The following is an 18,273-nucleotide window of genomic DNA, read 5'->3' as shown; positions in this document are numbered from 1 at the left end:
CATTATAAGAATCATTAAAAAAGTATATACACCTGTTCCACGGAATAGGATGTCATTTATACTCTGATTTTTAAAAGCACGAGGAACTTTCAAATTCATCAACTTTTATTATTGTTTCCCACCCCTAGTACGGCGTTAAAGCTCAAAAATACCAAATATTTATTCGGCTTTCGGGTATTTAAAGAACGTCAGCAAGCAGTGTTGGCAAACGTGATAGCTTTTTGGGATTTCCAGCACTCCCCTGTCGGTATTTTCTGTGCTGTCACTTCGCGTTCTCCGCTTTGTGCTCTCCTTCCAAAACGAAATAAACGGAGAAATAGCAATGTTAGTTTTAATTCGTTTAAGCCATAACAATTAATTAAAAGAGTGCGAGTGCCAGTGTCTTTATTAAAATGTATGTGGCGCACTGATTGGCTTTAATTTAAATGTTTCGTGCTGTTTGATTTGTCCCTGTGTTATATTTGTGCGGCGTTTTGTGCATTCTTTTTGTGGTTAAACAAACTAAAGGAACGAGTGTGAGTCGATTACTAAAATTTAGTTTATAAAAAGTGTTAATGCGAAAAAAGCGGCGTCTTAATGGAAAAATTCTAATGAGTTAAAACAGGTTGGCGACTCTCCTGCTCGCTCTCATTGCCCTGCCCCCGCTCTCTCTTTCTTGCTCATTTGTTGCACTGTTGTTGTTGCGGCCAACTGGGTACTTTTAACAGTTACCTTGGTCAATGTACGGCATTAATTACGCTCAAATACCTAAGTACTGAGATGCCAAGTAAGTGGGGAAAGAAAAAGAGGCGAGGAGTAAAAATAAACTAATTTGCACACTTGCTTTGGCGTGCTAATTCCACTTACTTTTCATCTTTTATTGTTTTGTGGGCGTTTTGCATGATTCATTCGCGTTTGTTTTGTCTCATTCGTTTTATCACTGTCTCCGCATATGGTGCAGCACCAGCAACAACAACTACCTGTGGCATGCAGTTCGATTGGCGTCTGCGTGTGTATGTGTGTCTCAAATGTCAAAGTTGACACATCGCTTTGGGCGGGATTTCAAATTCGTTTTCAAAGAGGAAACGATGACGGAGAGCGCTAAACAAATTCATAAGTTCTTTTATCTATCAGATTCTTTAGTAAACATTAAAGATATGAGACTTTACAGTCAAGCTTCTTCAAAGTAACACATCTTAAAAAAGTTCAGACAAAATAAAAAATAAGTTACGCCACTAAACGTATTCATTTGAATTATAGTTTTAAATTTAACTAACTTATATTATTTACTTTCAGTTTAATTTATAATTTTAAGATTTTATTGATGCTTTATTTTATAAAAGAAAATATAATATAATATTAGTGGTCAAAAAAGTGTGTTAAATTAATTTTACTGTAAACCGCTTGATTTTTAATAAGTACCTTGTTCTTTTTTTGCAGTTTTCTGTTATCAATCTGTTTGTCTCTGTGTGTTACGTGTTATCAAAATATTTTACCCAGCTAGCAAATGCAGAAAATGCCCTCGCAAATTCTGAACGACGGCAGCAGCATCAGCTTGAATAGCGCCAGTATGAACATGGCCAATGCGCCCAATAGCATTACGGTGAAGACCGCCTACAATGGCCAGATCATCATCACCACTGTCAACAAGAATATCTCCTACGAGGAGCTGTGCTACGAGATTCGCAACATCTGTCGCTTTCCTCTGGATCAGGTAAAGTTATAAAATGTAATGCGTGTTCAGATAGTTGTATTCATTTCGTATTTTTGCAGCCCTTTACCATTAAATGGGTAGATGAGGAAAACGATCCCTGCACTATATCAACGAAAATGGAATTGGACGAGGCCATACGACTTTACGAAATGAACTACGATTCTCAATTAGTCATTCATGGTAAGTCTCTTGAAATTTAGAATTGCTAAGATCTGATACAATCAAACACATATTCCAACTTTATTGGTTTTGAAAACACTTCCCAGCTTTAGAAGTTCGATTGCAATATAAGTTGACTTCAAAAACTGAGAACGAGACACTTATCTAATAAGGTCAGTTAACTTATCTGAGCCAAAGTAAGCCTACTAGTTATCTAACTAATCATACAGTACCTGCATTAACAGAATTATTCTTCTTTTTATTTTCGATTCTCCAACTTTTTAAATGATTTACTGCTGCTGCCGCAATGTAGGCAGCAAGTAATTAATTAGCCAATAGGCAACACATTCCGTTTAGCTTCCATAACTTAACCAGGCACATTTAAGCCTGATTAAACAATGTGAGCGCCTCTTGTTGGCTCAATAAACTTGAGCTTTCCCCGCGAGTTTTCCGACTGCCTTTCTGCTTTCCCGGCGTCCAAAGGCAGCGTCATCCACTTGAGTTAATAACATAAAATATTAATTAACCCGTATGAACACTCGCATGCTCGCAAAGCCTTAGTCTTGTGGCAATTGCCTTAGGCAGTCAGCGTTCTTCAACTTTGGTTCACTCTTCCCTACCTCCGACTTATTTGCATATAAATTCTGCTTGGATCTTGGCTCGCCGACATCATTTATAATTCATTATAATTAAATTGTTTGCTTCGTGTGGGTTTAAGTTTTCGCCAGCTTTTTTGGAATTTTAATTTTCCTGTTGTGCGGTTTTCGGCGATCTCACTCATGCACACTCTGATGAGAGTTTTGTGCTTAATTATGCCTGCCGCAACAACAAAAAGGTTTCACTTACCACATTCGTTCGGCGAATGACAAACACAAAACCCTTTCATACAGTAAATTACTAAAAAACGTGGGCCTGAGGTTAAAGCATAATAAACAAGGAATACACTCTACTTTGGCTGGAAATGTAGGATATGTTAGTTTTATTGGATAAGATATTTGACCCAAACTTGTTTTCACTAATCAAATTTATTTAGTTCAATGTTCTTTTGAAGGGAATCATCCAAAGTGTAGGGCCCATTCGAATTTTCCGAGTTATGCACATTATCCTTAGCCATTCCATACCTGTGGTCATTCTGTTTTTCCGAACACCGGTCTGTAAAACAAAGAAAAAGCCAACTAACGGCCCAGCAGATATGATAACTGCCAGTCGCACTAAACAAAGTTCGCGGACGGTATGGGGGTTTGATGGAGAGGGTGCTACAGTTTCCGCTACCCTTTTATGCGGCATTGTTTTTGTTCTGCGGGGCAGGCTTCCTGATATGTTGTGGCCATTCCACCCTCACATATCTCCGAATGACAAAAAAGAACAGTGTGTTGGGACAACATGTTCGTTGTTCTTGTATGCTCGGTACTCTTCCAGGGGTATGCTGTATTCGTGCACAGCAAGCCTACTTAAAGAGGTTTATTTTCTTATATTTTCAAGGCATGTGCCGAAAAGTATGCTACTTAATATTTAATTGCCTGGTAGTGGGTACCTTATCTGTCGGAACACTTGACAATCCCAGCCTGTCTTGTTTTTATTCTTGTGTTATGTGGCCACGTGTGAAAAAATGCGGCTTAAAATGTATTAAAAGCGTTCTGTGTGCGTCTGTGTTCCTGCGGCTGTGTGTGTGCGTGCGGGAGAGGGACATTGTCAAGGTATTTCGTTACCGTTACACGCACTCCTGCATATGTTAGGATGTCCTGTCTGTGTGTTTGTATGCCGAACATGTTTTCTGTTTGTGTGTTCATTGTTGTTGTGTTGATTAGTAAATGGCTGCTGATGTGTGTGTGTTTTGCATTTCTACAAGCCCTTGTTTTGACTTCTCTGTTGTTACATCTCTTGTTTTTTGGTTTCTTTTTTTTCTGTTTTTTTACATTTTGTTAACAATTTTTTTTTGTTTTGGAAAGTGTGTTTTTCTGTAGAGTTTTGCTTCACCTTCCGGCTTCATCTCCGCCCAGCAAAAACCTCTACAGCTCACCCAAAAACCAAACGATGCAAAAAGTTAGAATCTGTAAGCTAACGGTATAATTTATGCGCCTGCAATATGGCAACGCTGTCCGGCACACACACACACATATGCATATGTACATGAAAAACTTTTGTCCAGGTCCGAAGAACTTTTTTTGCAGCTCATAAGGTCGATACACAAGATGCCATTACCCAAGAGCGAGATAGCGATGGCGAGCAGAGAATAGAGGATGAGCCGGAGAGAAAGAGAGAGAGAGCATTTCCCCAGATGCCACAAAAAACAGCTGAGCCAAAGAGAAAGGTATTACCATCCATTGAATCTAAGATGGCAATGCTAAAGCGCCGGTCTGCGGCTTTTATTTGCGCTCTCTTTTTCTCCTCTCTCTCTCTATCCGAAAGTAAAGTAGATTCACAAGGCCACCGCCGCTGTTTTGAGCTAGGAAGAACGGGGAAGGGAAACTTTCTTTTTCCAATCCTCGGACATGGGCTGCATTTTAGTAGCATCTGCTCCATTCAGTTCTGGATCATTTGGATCACCTTTAATGTAATGTAACTTAATTATTACATGTTGAAATAAGATCAGTTTTTTGGCTAAAAACAAAATCTTTATCATTACATTTTTTAAATAAATGAAAATATTCCTTAAAATCATTTTTTTTAAAGCATATATTAAAAAAGTTGTTAAAAAATATAAATTCTTTAAAACTAGTGAAAGAAAAACAAACTTTTTCAAAAATATAGTGAAAGAAAGACCCACTAAACAATTCTCTCTAGTTTCTTTTTGCGCTCTTGCTCTTTCCCTCTTCCATTCGCCGAGACTCTCTCTCCATTTACTAGTTTCTCCCCGAAAAATTTCCCTAGCATACTTCTCTGCATCGGCATTTCACTCGCGCGTTGGCCGCTCGCCTGTGTGGAAGTGCCGTGCGGACTCGATTCATAGATACAACTCTCCGGGCCTTACAAACAAATACATAATTATAGATATATATACATATATATGTATACAAATATACATGGTTTTGCACAGCTAAACGGCAAATCGAGTTTCTGCGGTGTGAATTAACAAAAGAAAGCGGAAAAATCGAAGTTGTATGTCAGAAAAGAAGTACAAATCAGTGAAAAACATAATTCCCTATAATTATTTTCTTAAACATTTCCACTCGTTCTTCGGCAAGTCCCGAAAATCTTGCGGAAAAAATCAATTGCCCCTGTGCAATATTTTTTGACTGTTCTGCCGAAGTTGTCGTACATTTCTGATTAGTTGCCATACAATTTTCCGCTGAGAGAAGGGGGCGGAAAATGGGGATGTGAAAAGGCAATGGACGTGAATGATTAACATAATTTTGTGAATGTTTCTTTAATGAATGTTTTGGGGCTGCTAATGAACTAAAAACTTTATAAAAGACTTACCCCTGAGATGATGACTGGGATTTATGACGGTATCTCGCCTTCATAAAGAATAATTCAGAAAAATGTGTGTGCTTCAACTTACTTACCTATTTATTTGTAACGAAATACCAATATTGTTAAAAGAGACCATTTAATTTAATATACATATATTTGAATTTGTTTTGTGTAACTCATTATTGATACCCTTATTTAAATAATAAAAATTGCGTAAAAACAAATGGGAGACTTATTAAAATCCCACCACTTAAATACTTTAGGGCGGCACAACCAAAATTCTAGAACGCTTTAAAAAACACACCATTTCCTACGCCTCTATCATTTTGCACTTGGACAAAGGGAACCAATGGAGATAAAAAAAATCAAAGAATTGATTTCCATTTTTGTGGGTTCCCCTGCAGTTTTTCTGCAGCACGCTGTTCATTTTTTGCCAAATTTTTTGGCTGCTGTGCGCCAGACACTGGCAAACAAAACCACACACACTCGCACACACATGCAGACATATGACGCAAAATAAGCCTGTGTGTGTGTGTGTGCGTGTGTTGGATGGTGTGCGAGAATCCCCACCCTAAACTTGACCTCAGGCATTTGCACTTCATCAAGCGCTTCTTGCACCTCGGCGACCATCTAGTTGCCCAAACTTGGCCCAAACCGACTATACTATATGGACGAGATGGATCCATTTCGTATGCATACATATATGTAAGGCATATATGCACATATACTATATATATATACATATAAAATGAGTCAGTGGGCTAGGAAGAAGCTGCAGGGCGAAACAATTTCCTTTTATTCTTTGCGGAAAGCGTTTTGCTGGCCAAGCTGTCGCCCTGCCATTTAAACTTGTTCGTTTCTTTTTGGCCCGAAGGCTTTCACTTGTACCAGGTGTGTGTGCGCCTCCTTTGCCAAAGTTAAATCAGCAAATTTCCACCTTTTTCCACAGTTTTTTTTGGGTACCCTGGGGTTCTGTTTTTGGTCTGTATTCATTTATTTTTTAGGTTTGCCTATGCAGCCTGTGGGAGATTTGGTACCCAGTTTGCTTGCTAGCTGGCCCCATTATGATTGTTTGGCAAATTTTAATGATGCCATTGGGCTTAATGAAATTATTGTTAGTTCAGCAAACAAGAAGGCCCATTTTGGTATGGTTAGGGATCGGTTCGAGGATAGGAATGTGGGCGGGATTGGATAGTAGGATGATTGGTACATATAAGCCTTATTTTGGATGCCTATATCATATGCATATGGGGATGCAGAGAGAAAAAGCTGAGACTATATTATATAAAGAATAATTTGATTTAATATAAACTAGATATAATGCCAACTTCTGCATAAACTTGAACCTTTTCAAGTTCGAACGTATTTCACTAAATTTAAATTTCATTAAATGTTATATACACAAAAGTGGCTTAATGTAAAGTCTCTTAATAATCTTAATAACTACCTCCTGTGCTCACTATTTAAATATAATTTTTATCCATCGGCTAAAATAAGTACAACGTGAAGTTTATAATATTTATAGAATAAACTAGCGTCTTTATTGCGTGTTAAGGTAAATTCTTTCTGTGAGTGCCAACTTTATGGCATTTCCATCTTGCCGCTTTTCTCTTTTTTATGCTGTGCGAAATTTTATATCCACTGGAGGTCGAGGTGGGTGGCAGGTGGAAACTCGCCCGCTTGACGTCACTCGGAAAAGCCAAATTGATGTTTAAGTATTGATGCCTCTGGTCCGGGCTGGTATCTGGTGGCCAAAAGATGGTGCCGCAGTCCTCCTGGCGAACATCGCCTGCTTATGTTCATCGTTATGATATCGCAGGAAACCAGTGTTTCCCCAACTCTTCTTTGCCAAAGCTCAAGAGTGGGCGGATGATTGGGCCGCTGGAATGGTCAATAATTCGGGGCGTGGTGGGCTAAATATCGGAATTTGATGGGTTTCTGATGTAAGAAGCCGTGCCTGTTTGGGCCATTGAAATTCCTGAATGGCATTAAATAATAAACAATAGCTATTGGGAATATCTAATCGATAGCTTTTCGCTTTAGAAACGGCGCTTTATTGGGATTAAAAATGTATGACGATACTTTGATTATGCCATAGATTTAAAGTTTAATAATTAATGATTGCGACGCATATAACGCATATAAATTACGTAGTTACAATGTTTTGTTAAAAGAGGTATAAATGGAATAGGATTTGAGTACATCTATTGTGAGCAGTTTCCCATCCGGTATTTGACTAATCGCCTTAAAAACTTTAAAACAAAGCTCGTACTTTAAGCTGGTTAAATAATTGTCTTGTTTGTAAATCAGCTTTACTCTAGCTTAGTGCTGTGGGATTTAAGGACTTTGGGCATGCCAACGGGGGGCTTCTATGGATAGGGCCTGGAAGGGTTTGGTGTAGGTGCCTGGACTGCTGGGTGGTTTGGGATGCTCTGCTTCCATCCTGGACAAACAGGCAGGCAACCAATATTCATGCTCCAATTGCAGGGAAAACAATGCCGGCGGAGTGTTTATATTTAGCAAACGCTGAAGGATAGTGGCAGCGGATGGGGGAATGGACGAGGAACTGGATGAGTTGAAGGGGGCTGGCTAAATTTAATTCGAAAATGCATCAGATCCTCCTTTTGTGCTACCCCTCAGTCGCCAGAGACTGCATCATCAGCAGATAGCGTGGAAAACAAAGAAAAATCCGAGAAAATGAGTGCCGAACAAAGGGATCTGCTTGCCTTGTCACGACAAGGCTCTTGTGTCAAGTGGATGCTGTCCACCTAAGGACCTCGCCACCCCCTTTTCGACCCACTTCGACTCTCGTTAATCATGCGAATTATGCATGAAAGTGGAGTGCTTAATTTCAATTGTCTAAACAACAAGCGATTGCGATGTGACCTACCAATACACTTGAAGAAAATTTCTGTTTACACTTGACTGCATCGCTGGGTGGTCGATTGCCCTGGGTTCGCCTTTCAGTCTAATACAGTGTACGCTCAAGAGAAAGAACTGTGGTAATCAATTATGATAGTTTCGAGTACGAACACTTATTATCTATTACAATATCATTTATATCATTACTGATTTTGAAAGAAAATAATATATGTAAATACATTCGTAACACAAATGAAGTGGCAGCAGGGTTTCAAATGTTTTTATAACTACCCACTAATAGAAAAAATAAGCCTTTTTCATGAAAACCCTCTGGTCTACTGCACACAGTCTCCACTGTACATGAAACGTAGGAATAGCAACAGAAGATTGCATACTCAAAAGGGCGATTGCGAGCAAATTTCCCTGCGCGCGTCGACCGATTTTCTCTCTCCGGGCCTCGCACGCTTTCTCCGGGGCTTTCTCTCCCACCTTCTCAACAATTTTCGCTCTCTCTTGGCTGCCTTTCACGCCTTTGTCAATTTGCAGCAACTTGTGCGCTCGTTTGACTTGGGTTAAATTGTTTGTGATTGTCGCAGCCGTGTCTCTGTGTGTGTTACCAATTTCTCCAAGCGACTGTGCTTTGTGTGTGAGTGTGTGTGTGTGGGTGTCCTGACAGAGTTGTCAGCTGTTCGGCCTGCATTTCTCTCGGTCTCCCCGCTGGTTTCTCTCTTGTCTTTCCCATTATTACACAATTTATATATTTTTTTTAGGTGTGGTTTCTGCGGCGTCTGCAGCCGGCCACGCCCATAGCCAAACGCCCACCTCCCCTCTCCCACCGCCCTTCCCACGGCCACATCCTTGTGTGTGTCTGGGTTTTTCTTTTAATCAATCATTATGAACTGCGAGATCAGCGAAGTGGGCGGAGTGGTGGGAGTGGTGGATACGCCGCCTGTCGTTTGGCTTTGAAACTTTGCATTGCATAGTTTGGTGCGCCATGTAACTGTAATTGCAACTGGGACCTTGTTCCGCTTTCCTTCGCGATTTACTTTCTCCGCCCCCTCCGCCCCTTCCTCCCCACTGTATCCAATTTTTTATACGCTCCATTTAGAAGGGGGGCTATGCTAAGTGGAAATATTGGTGGCACTTAGTCAAGAAACGCTGGCAGTGGATGGAATGAAGTACTTTGAAGTGAAACTAGTGGGACTTGCAAAGATTGAATAATAACGTGTTCCTTGCCAGAAACAAAAACTTTTCTCTAATTTTACAAATCATACATTCAATTTTGCAATGACCTTGATATCAACCCAAGCTGACAAGCAATTCGTAGCACAACTTTCAATCATGTCCAACTAGTTCCCCCACTTGCATTTTCCAGTGTGTAAGCTAATTTAATCTTATGTTAACTAATCGCAGAAGCAAGTCCAGTGCAAACGAACTTACAAAATATTCAAAATCAAATTCGAGCAAAATCAAAACCAAACGCAGCGAAAGCTTAGTGAACTGAAACTCAATAAACGCGACGCGAAGTGAAAAATTGTTCAAGTAAACCAACATGGCCTGGGGCTATTGGTCCGCCACGACTGTGGATCGTGGACGATCCCCGCGCCGCTTGACCCAATGTGCACCACTGCCGGTCAACATAGTGCAGCAGGAGGAGGAGGAGGAGCAGCCCTGCCTGCCGCAACAGCAGCAGCAGCAAGCGCAGCAGCAACAGCAATCGCAGACCTGCCCCAGCACACCATCGGCCAATCAGCAGGGCAGTGGCAACTTGTGCTACAGCCCCACCTGTCGGTCCCGCTGCTCGAGTCCTTGTCCAGGATCTCCGTGCGGCTCCATCACGCCGCCACCTCCGCCGATGCTCACGTCCTCGCAGCAGCACCTGCACTCCAATAAAAATTGCCCGGCGGCCCAACAACTGATGACTCACCTGGATTACGCCGCTCGGAGACAATCGCTCGACCAGCTGGACAGTCCACAGGTATTCGGATCATTGAGGCTTACACTCTCATCCAGAACTCAGCTTGAAGATGAGGAATGGAGTTACTGGCTTACTTTCATGATTATCCAACTTAATTTCAAATAAAGTATTTTTAATGTCAGTCGTTCCTTGTGGGTCAGACAACTTCACGCTGAGTTCAAACCAAAATTCTGGCTAAAGCCCATATCACTGACCTGGTTATCCATTCTGTTCTCATCCCATTCCGATTTCGAACATAATCCAGTCCAAGTACTTTGACATTCAGGCCAATCAGCTGTCGGACATCATGTGCCGCGGTGCGGTGGTCAGTTCCATTCAGTCGGCGAACAACACGCTGACCCGTGGCGTATCGATGCACAGCCGGAGTGGCAGTGCCCACGGGAGTCACCATGGCAGCCACCACAGTCACAGTCATCATGGCAGTGCCCACGGATCGCTGGGCTGCTTGCAGGGCGGCGTGGGAGTGGGCGTTGGCGTGGGCGTGGGCACAGGGAGTACGGGCAGCATTGGCATGATGTCGGCTGGACACATCGACACTGGAGACTACGATGTGCCGCATCCGCATCCGTACACGCACCATTATATGCAGACGACGGCTTCGGTGACCCCGCCACATACGTCGCTCAGTCGTCCGGGCTCGGCGGGTGCCGTTTGCCAGGGTCACGACTCTGGATCGGATTCCAGTCAGGGTTGCGGCGGATCCATCATGGGCGGCATGCTGGTCATGGGTCATCCGGGGCACATGGGCAGCTTGGGTCACCACAGCGCCGGCAGCGGATCGCTGGGCAGGTGCTCGAGCAGGTGTCACAATACGAACACCACCACGACGGATGACTCAGGCGGTGGCAGCAGTGGCGGCGGCGGCGGCGGCGGAGGCGGAGCACCGGGCACCATGGGCAGTGCCTCCATGGCGGTGGGCATGCCGGGCATGCTGATGGACTACCATCACAGTCACCACAGTGGCAGTGCCGGGAGTGGCCTAAACGGATGCGGCGGCGGTAGCATCGCGGGCGGCAGCATCGGGGGAAGGAGCAGTGTCCTGGGCACCATCCATAATGGACATGGCCATCATCATCAGCAGTATCATCACGAGTGCATCCACTACGAGCGGCTGCCCATTCCCGTGCCCATACCCACTGTGCCGATGGGCGTGGCACCGTCCTCGCAGCAGATGTCACAGCACCAGCTTCAATCGGAGGAGGAGATCGAGCCGGCCTATGCAACAGGTAAATGGAACCGGCGTCTCTTTGGGATAGTTAAGCAATACTATTGTGAATGCTATTTAAGTTCATTGTTCTTTGTTTTATTCTAATTTATTAAATACGTTTTATTTGTAAGTTCGTAGGCTAAGATATCACGATACGGCAAAGTCGTTCAGTTGTTTCGTTCATTGCTTTATATCCCTGATTTGCAAATCCAACTTATAATATAACAACAAAATTATAAAATTAACTTCCGTTCAGTTCGGGGTGCTTCTGGCAAATAAAATGGCACTGAAGCCATAAGAAATAAGAAATGGCAAATGGTTGGCTTCAGTTTAAGTCATGTGTGCCAGAAACCTATTGCTCTTATGGCTTTCAAAACTCCGGGGCTTACAGAAACACTAAACACCTAATTCGAAGGTGCAATAAGTTGGTGCTTATCCGAATTTATTATTTCCAATAAACTATTGATTTTCCGCAGACAGTTGTGCTGAATTTTATGGAACTGCCAGTCCGATCTTATCGACGAAGCCATTCGTCGCGCTCTCACTTGCTCCCAATCGGTGACAATTCAATCGGCCACTTGAGGCACTTGGTTTTATTGTTCCTTTGTTGTGGCTTTTGGTTTGCTATTGGTTTGGTTCTGGTTCTCGGTTTCTCTGCTCCTCGGTTTTCTCAGTTGATTCTTTTAGTTTTTGCCAATGCCTCTTGGGCTGAAAAGTCGCAAACTCAGTTCGTAGCTGAAAGTCGCGCGGTGACGACGCTTCGCGCGTTTTCAAGAGCGTATCTCAAGTGCTTCAACTGGTCTCCAGTGACCCCTGAACTGACCACTCATCCGAATCGCCCCTTATCACCACCCACCCACCAAACTGCCATCGCAATGATCATCTGGAGTGGCTTCTGCGAGGCGGCCCAAATATACAGCACACAAACGGCTACTTTTATGGCCGGCGGAGCATCGTGTTAGTGACGAGTCTCATTTAAATCAATTAATCAATGCGAATCAACTACGGGTGCCATTGCCTAATGCAAACTTTAGTTCGAAACAACTGCAGTTTTGTGACTTTGAAAAGTGAATGCTCAGCAAATCAAACTTCGAGCTATTAAAACCACTTTCCTAATAAACTCAATTCATGGCCAATAGTGGACACATTGAAAATGTATTATGTGTGATCTGATACCAAGCAAAGTCGTTCCCTTACTGCGACCTTCAGTCCCCCAGCATTATGACTAATATTGCATATCGCGCTGATTGCTTTTAACTGTGTTTTCCCATGGCCCTACTCACTCTATGAATTCTGGTCGCCTTATCTGACCAAGCAGGTATTTACGAGGCGTAAAATAGGAACCGGCTAAACAAAAACAGCAAAAAACAAGAGCACAGTTCAAACAAACGGTGTGGATCCTATCACAATTGATAAGCAAAACACCGAGGGTAATAATGTGCATAGTTGGGAAAGAGAATACTAAAAATTCTAGGTCAATGCGAGGCATGGGGCAATGGTGGACATGTGTGAGAATCTATCGGAATATTAACCTGGCAGACGGACAGGCTAATTTATTGAACCCTAGACTCCCTGGGACGACCTTTAATTGAATTATGAATGAGCGATGAGCGATTGTGGGGCGGAGAATCTATCTGATAGCTGAACAATTGGTCTCAATTGATGGCTGCTGGTCTGCCGGAAAGGCTTAATTAACATTACTCGGAAAAGAGCGAAGTATCTCCCTCCGCTCCAGCCGTATCTGTATCTGTATCTGTATCTCTCGAGTTACTTCAGTAGTCCAGTATCTCCCACTCCCGCACATTTGCTCTCTATATGCTGCGTGGCACTGAGATAAGGAACTACCAGTGTTTGGAAATCGGATTGGTTCAGTCGAGGAGTGGGTGCTGACATGTTAACAGGCCGCTCCCCACGCAGCAAACACGTCCATGTGGCTCGGCAAGAATCCGTTTATAAGTAAAAATCGAAAATCGCCTAGCGAAATCCCATTAAATTGATAAGCGACCAGCGGCAGGAAAGATATTTACCCGATGGGCAAACTAGCCTGCCGTAAGCATGCCCTGCCATTAACACAATTGGCTGACGTGACCAATGTTGAATGTTTACTTTATGTTCTGAAATAAAAGTTAATAACAGTGCCTAACAAACCGCCTCTCTTTCGTCTTTCAGTATTCCCCAATGTTCCTCAAGCGCCGGGATTGTCCTGCGATGGCGAAGATCGTAAGTATTGGCTCTAATAATAATATAATATAATTGCAACGATAACTGTTCGAGCAGCGAACACGACTAAAGATTACTACTTGGTATTGATTCATCGATCGTTTGACTCATTCACGAGTTGTATTTTGTACTTAAATTAAAAAAGGCTTTAAGCGTTTATGATCTTGGAAGAAATATATCATATATTCAAAGAACTAGAGTTGCCGCTTTGCACAATAAATAAATAAATAGAAAGAATTTGTTGCACAGCCATCATTTTCTCCAAGTTGACATATATATAACTTGACAATCGCTGTTGTAAAAAGTCAGTTAGGCAATGAGAAGTTATGCTAAACCAATTGGTCAATCGAACTTGATATTTCAGGCAGCATCTATCGACGCGGTGCTCGACGCTGGCGCAAGTTGTATCGCGTTAATGGACACATCTTCCAGGCCAAGCGTTTCAACCGGGTAAGTGCTGCTAGATTGCAAAATCCCTTAGAACCCTTAAGTATAATCAGATTTTGCCTTTCAGCGTGCTTTCTGTGCCTATTGCCAGGATCGAATCTGGGGATTGGGCCGTCAGGGTTTCAAGTGCATCCAGTGCAAGCTGTTGGTGCACAAGAAGTGCCATAAGCTGGTGCAGAAGCACTGCACCGACCAGCCGGAGCCGCTGGTCAAGGAGCGGGCGGAGGAGTCGAGTGACCCCATGTCAGTGCCCTTGCCGCCGCTTCCCTACGAGGCGATTGGCGGCGGAGCCGATGCCTGCGAGTCGCACGACCATGCGCACATAGTGGCGCCACCGCCACCGGAAGATCCATTGGAGCCGGGCACTCAGCGCCAGTACTCGCTGAACGACTTCGAGCTGATACGGGTCATCGGACGCGGCAGCTATGCCAAGGTGCTGATGGTGGAGCTACGACGCACACGGCGCATCTACGCCATGAAGGTGATCAAGAAGGCGCTGGTCACCGACGACGAGGACATCGACTGGGTGCAAACGGAGAAGCATGTGTTCGAGACCGCCTCGAACCACCCGTTCCTGGTGGGGCTGCACTCGTGCTTCCAGACGCCCTCGCGGCTCTTCTTTGTCATCGAGTTTGTGCGCGGTGGCGATTTGATGTACCACATGCAGCGGCAACGGCGGCTGCCCGAGGAGCACGCCCGTTTCTATGCAGCCGAGATCAGTCTGGCGCTGAATTTCCTCCACGAGAAGGGCATCATCTATCGCGATCTGAAGCTGGACAATGTGTTGCTGGATCACGAGGGTCACATCAAGCTAACGGACTACGGCATGTGCAAGGAGGGCATTCGATCTGGGGACACCACCTCCACGTTCTGCGGTACACCCAACTACATTGCCCCGGAGATCCTGAGGGGCGAGGACTATGGTTTCTCGGTGGATTGGTGGGCACTAGGCGTCTTGCTCTACGAGATGTTGGCCGGGCGTAGTCCGTTTGATCTGGCAGGAGCCTCTGAGAATCCCGACCAGGCAGGTTACTTTAGTTCTATGCCATGAAAATATCTAATTTGTTGCTCCTTTCCGCAGAACACGGAGGACTATCTGTTCCAAGTGATCCTGGAGAAGACCATTCGTATACCCCGCTCGCTGAGCGTTCGTGCGGCCTCTGTCTTAAAAGGTTTCCTCAACAAGAATCCCGCTGACCGTTTGGGCTGCCATCGGGAGTCCGCGTTCATGGATATCGTCAGCCATCCCTTCTTTAAGAATATGGATTGGGAATTGGTGAGTGCAAGGGCGGTTGACTTCATGCTAGCTCTGTGTGTCCTGGTGAACTTGTTTGTGATTATGATAAAGAGTCAGGTTGACAGGAACTAATAGTAATAGGCATTTATAGTATATACGCTATAAAAAGATTAGACTTGTCTCAGCATTTTATTGAGACCATCGTTTCCACATAGGTCAGGTCTAAAGTAACTCGTTCCACTTATATTTACTTTTATTTGTATTGCTGTGGGTATAATGTTGGCCGATAATGATTCCACTGAGGCAATCAGTACCGAGCATTTTCTTTATTACCTTGGATATTAATGATATCTATTATTACGTATCCGATTGCGCGTTAAAGATAGCTCAAAAGGAGGTGCAACCGCCTTATATACCGAACATAGACACGGGAGATCCCTATGTGACAAGCAACTTTGATGTGCAATTTACCCAAGAACCGGCTGTACTAACGCCCGATGATCCGTAAGTCAAACCGAGTTACCCCAAATCCGAAAGATGTATTTTGTACTCCTTGCATGAGATAAATCCCCGTAAGAGATCTTAGCTTAGCGTTCAGACTAACGGCAGGTAAATGTTACTATCGATCAGCCGCATTGCGACCATGTATTCCATCCATTGATCCACTCTATCTGTCTCTAAAAATTCTGAAACCGCTTTCAAAATGAATTTTACCATCGTCATAATCATGCTCAAGCCGCACCGACATAGTGGAGAAAAATGTTTTATGTTTGCCCATTGGCTGGGAGTTTTTCCTAATCGATTATGATTTCTACTATCCTCATGCACACCCTACATCACGCAGCTTGAGCGCAAACAGGTCACGCCACCATTCAAGCCACGCTTAGACTCAGACCGCGACCTGGCCAATTTCCCGCCCGAGTTCACCGGCGAGGCCGTACAGTTGACCCCGGATGATGAGTAAGTTGAGATCCAAGGTGGCCCTAAGCTTTATCTATCTATGTGAACGAGTTGCACTAACTGAAATGGCTAATTCACAACGATGTTCTTTCACTCTCAGTCATGTCATTGACAATATCGATCAATCCGAGTTCGAGGGCTTTGAGTATGTGAACCCCTTGCTGATGTCCCTGGAGGATTGCGTCTGACACCACGAAATGTGCGACTTACATCCGTATAACATGCGGGTAAGTGATCCACTGAGATGTAAATCTGATCTTAGACTAATAGGTGCCTTTCTTCTTAGCTCTATGGCGAGGATTCCAGTGATTACGATTCCGTGGCTGACGATTTGAGTCTCCTGCATTTGAACAGCGCAGCGGGAGCTGGTGGATCAGTTAGCAGCAATAACAATCTCAGCCAGCAGCAACATTATCGCCAGCAGCAGCAGCAATATCAACCCCATTCAGCATACTCACAACAGCAGCAACAGCAGCAGCAGCAGCAACATCAGCAGCTGCAGCAACTGCAGCAGCAGCATCAACAGCAGCAGCAGCAGCAACAACTTCATCATAATGGTAACAATAACATTCATAATAATCAAATGCAAGCAAATAATAATAAAAGTCTACTGCAGCACATGTTTTGCCTTCCATTGAACTAATTAAAATAACGAATTAGATAAAACAACAAGCAACAACAATGAGCCACACAGCAGCAACAAATAGCAGAGCAACTAAGAAAATTAAAACGATTCCAAAAATATAAATTTCATAATATACAATCTATATAATCCTTTCTCAACAACAGACACAACTTTCACAAGCAAAGTATATTTATTATATAAAATGCAAAAGCAAAACGAAACAAAAACTGTCACAAGTTGCAAGTATTACACTAAACGATTACTTTACTATTTAAGCACCTAGGCAGCCAGGCAAACTTTATGCAAGCAAAGGATAAACCATTTCATAACTCAATGCAAGACTTTTCACCAAGAAACTTAGGGAGAATGATCCCGCGAGAATGCAACAAAGAACTTTTTAAGCTAACAAAATACGTGCATCAAATATGAATATATAATTTTTAAAGGTTTAACACTTCAATGGAAATTTTCAAGTTCATTTTACTAGCCAGGAAGTGAGCGGTGGAGGGGCCGCGGAGTATATATTTCAAGTGAATCAATCTATAATATCTAAGCATATATAAACTCTAATGTAAAATGTGTGTGTGTTAGTTTTAGAGAGCAGAGCATGGTTTTTAAAGGCGACAGACAGCAAAGGATCGACATATACATACGTGTACTGTGAACAGCAATAGTTAATGAAAACGAAATACCAATTGTAACTTCGTACATCTAATTATTACACAGAGAACCATTAACCGAAGTTGAGTCGGGGGAAGTTCCCTTAAAATGCGAACAAAATCATATTTATTTATTTTATTCATTTTCTACTCTGTATTTTTAACAACAAGCAAACACAATCCGTCTACTGGCAATATATCTTTGTTAAGTATTAAAGAAACTTTTGTTTTATGCATTCCACTGTACTTACAACAACAAAAATATATTTTATTGTTTATTTGTGATGGCATATATAGTGCCAGCATGTTTTTGTAATCCACATATGTATGAATATTACGAAAATTATTAAAATTAGTATATATCAAAAATATCATTGTGTTGCGAAGGTAAATAAAATATTGTGTTTTTAATTGAAGCTAAAAATAAATTTCAACAAAAATGTTACTTGTTAATGTATGAAAAGCAAATAAAAGAGAACAAATTAAGCGCATATTGTTAAATTTCCAAATACAACGCAATCTAAGAAAGTAATATTGATCAAAGTTTTTGATTAAAGACATAGCAAGCAATCAATTTAAATGCTAAACAAACAAGACGAACAGAAAAACTATTTCAAATTGCACTTAAACGTTACCGATTTTATTAGTAACAACCTTCATTCTTTAGCCTATCCCAACTATTACGTTGTTGTGTTTGATAACCAAGTTCTATGAGTAAGTTTAATTAGTATATAATGATTTTAACGAGCGTGTACATCAATTTGTAACTTCTTCAACTGATGTTTCCGACTAATTTTTTAAACTGGATGCAC

At 42.6% G+C, this 18,273-nt stretch overlaps 1 protein-coding gene across 7 annotated transcripts; it reads left to right on the top strand.

Annotated features, from left to right (window-relative positions):
• The first annotated feature begins 173 nt into the window (after positions 1 to 173).
• On the top strand, positions 174 to 17,901 carry LOC6548974 (atypical protein kinase C). 7 transcript variants are annotated; one of them, XM_001975521.3, is made up of 10 exons: positions 174 to 324; positions 1,420 to 1,693; positions 1,753 to 1,873; positions 13,483 to 13,533; positions 13,898 to 13,983; positions 14,048 to 15,004; positions 15,062 to 15,256; positions 15,600 to 15,721; positions 16,278 to 16,404; positions 16,464 to 17,901. In XM_001975521.3, exons 2-9 carry the CDS (start codon positions 1,487 to 1,489, stop codon positions 16,363 to 16,365), a joined length of 1,827 nt encoding a protein of 608 aa, XP_001975557.2. In that variant the 5' UTR covers positions 174 to 324; positions 1,420 to 1,486; the 3' UTR covers positions 16,366 to 16,404; positions 16,464 to 17,901. The 7 variants fall into 7 exon arrangements, with proteins under 7 accessions (XP_001975557.2, XP_026835827.1, XP_015012369.1 ...); XM_026980026.1 differs by lacking the exon at positions 15,600 to 15,721 and adding an exon at positions 16,062 to 16,177 and having other exon boundaries at positions 178 to 394; XM_015156883.2 differs by lacking the exons at positions 174 to 324; positions 1,420 to 1,693; positions 1,753 to 1,873; positions 15,600 to 15,721 and adding exons at positions 4,752 to 4,951; positions 9,542 to 10,106; positions 10,372 to 11,332; positions 16,062 to 16,177.
• The last annotated feature ends 372 nt before the right edge of the window (positions 17,902 to 18,273 follow it).

The sequence above is a fragment of the Drosophila erecta genome, unplaced genomic scaffold (genome assembly GCF_003286155.1).
Source record: "Drosophila erecta strain 14021-0224.00,06,07 unplaced genomic scaffold, DereRS2 tig00000092-arrow-pilon, whole genome shotgun sequence".
Lineage (NCBI taxonomy): Eukaryota > Metazoa > Arthropoda > Insecta > Diptera > Drosophilidae > Drosophila > Drosophila erecta.
Note: the sequence above shows the minus strand (reverse complement) of the source record. Positions and strands in the feature narration are given on the sequence as shown.

What these genes read in the sequence shown, in the direction of transcription:
- LOC6548974 (XM_015156881.2), top strand. Translation starts at nt 9,681, where the DNA reads ATGGCCTGGGGCTATTGGTCCGCCACGACTGTGGATCGTGGACGATCC. An exon ending in CCTCTGAGAATCCCGACCAG is followed by an intron (nt 15,005 to 15,061) that starts GCAGGTTACTTT and finishes TCCTTTCCGCAG; the next exon opens with AACACGGAGGACTATCTGTT. An exon ending in GTACTAACGCCCGATGATCC is followed by an intron (nt 15,722 to 16,277) that starts GTAAGTCAAACC and finishes TTTCACTCTCAG; the next exon opens with TCATGTCATTGACAATATCG.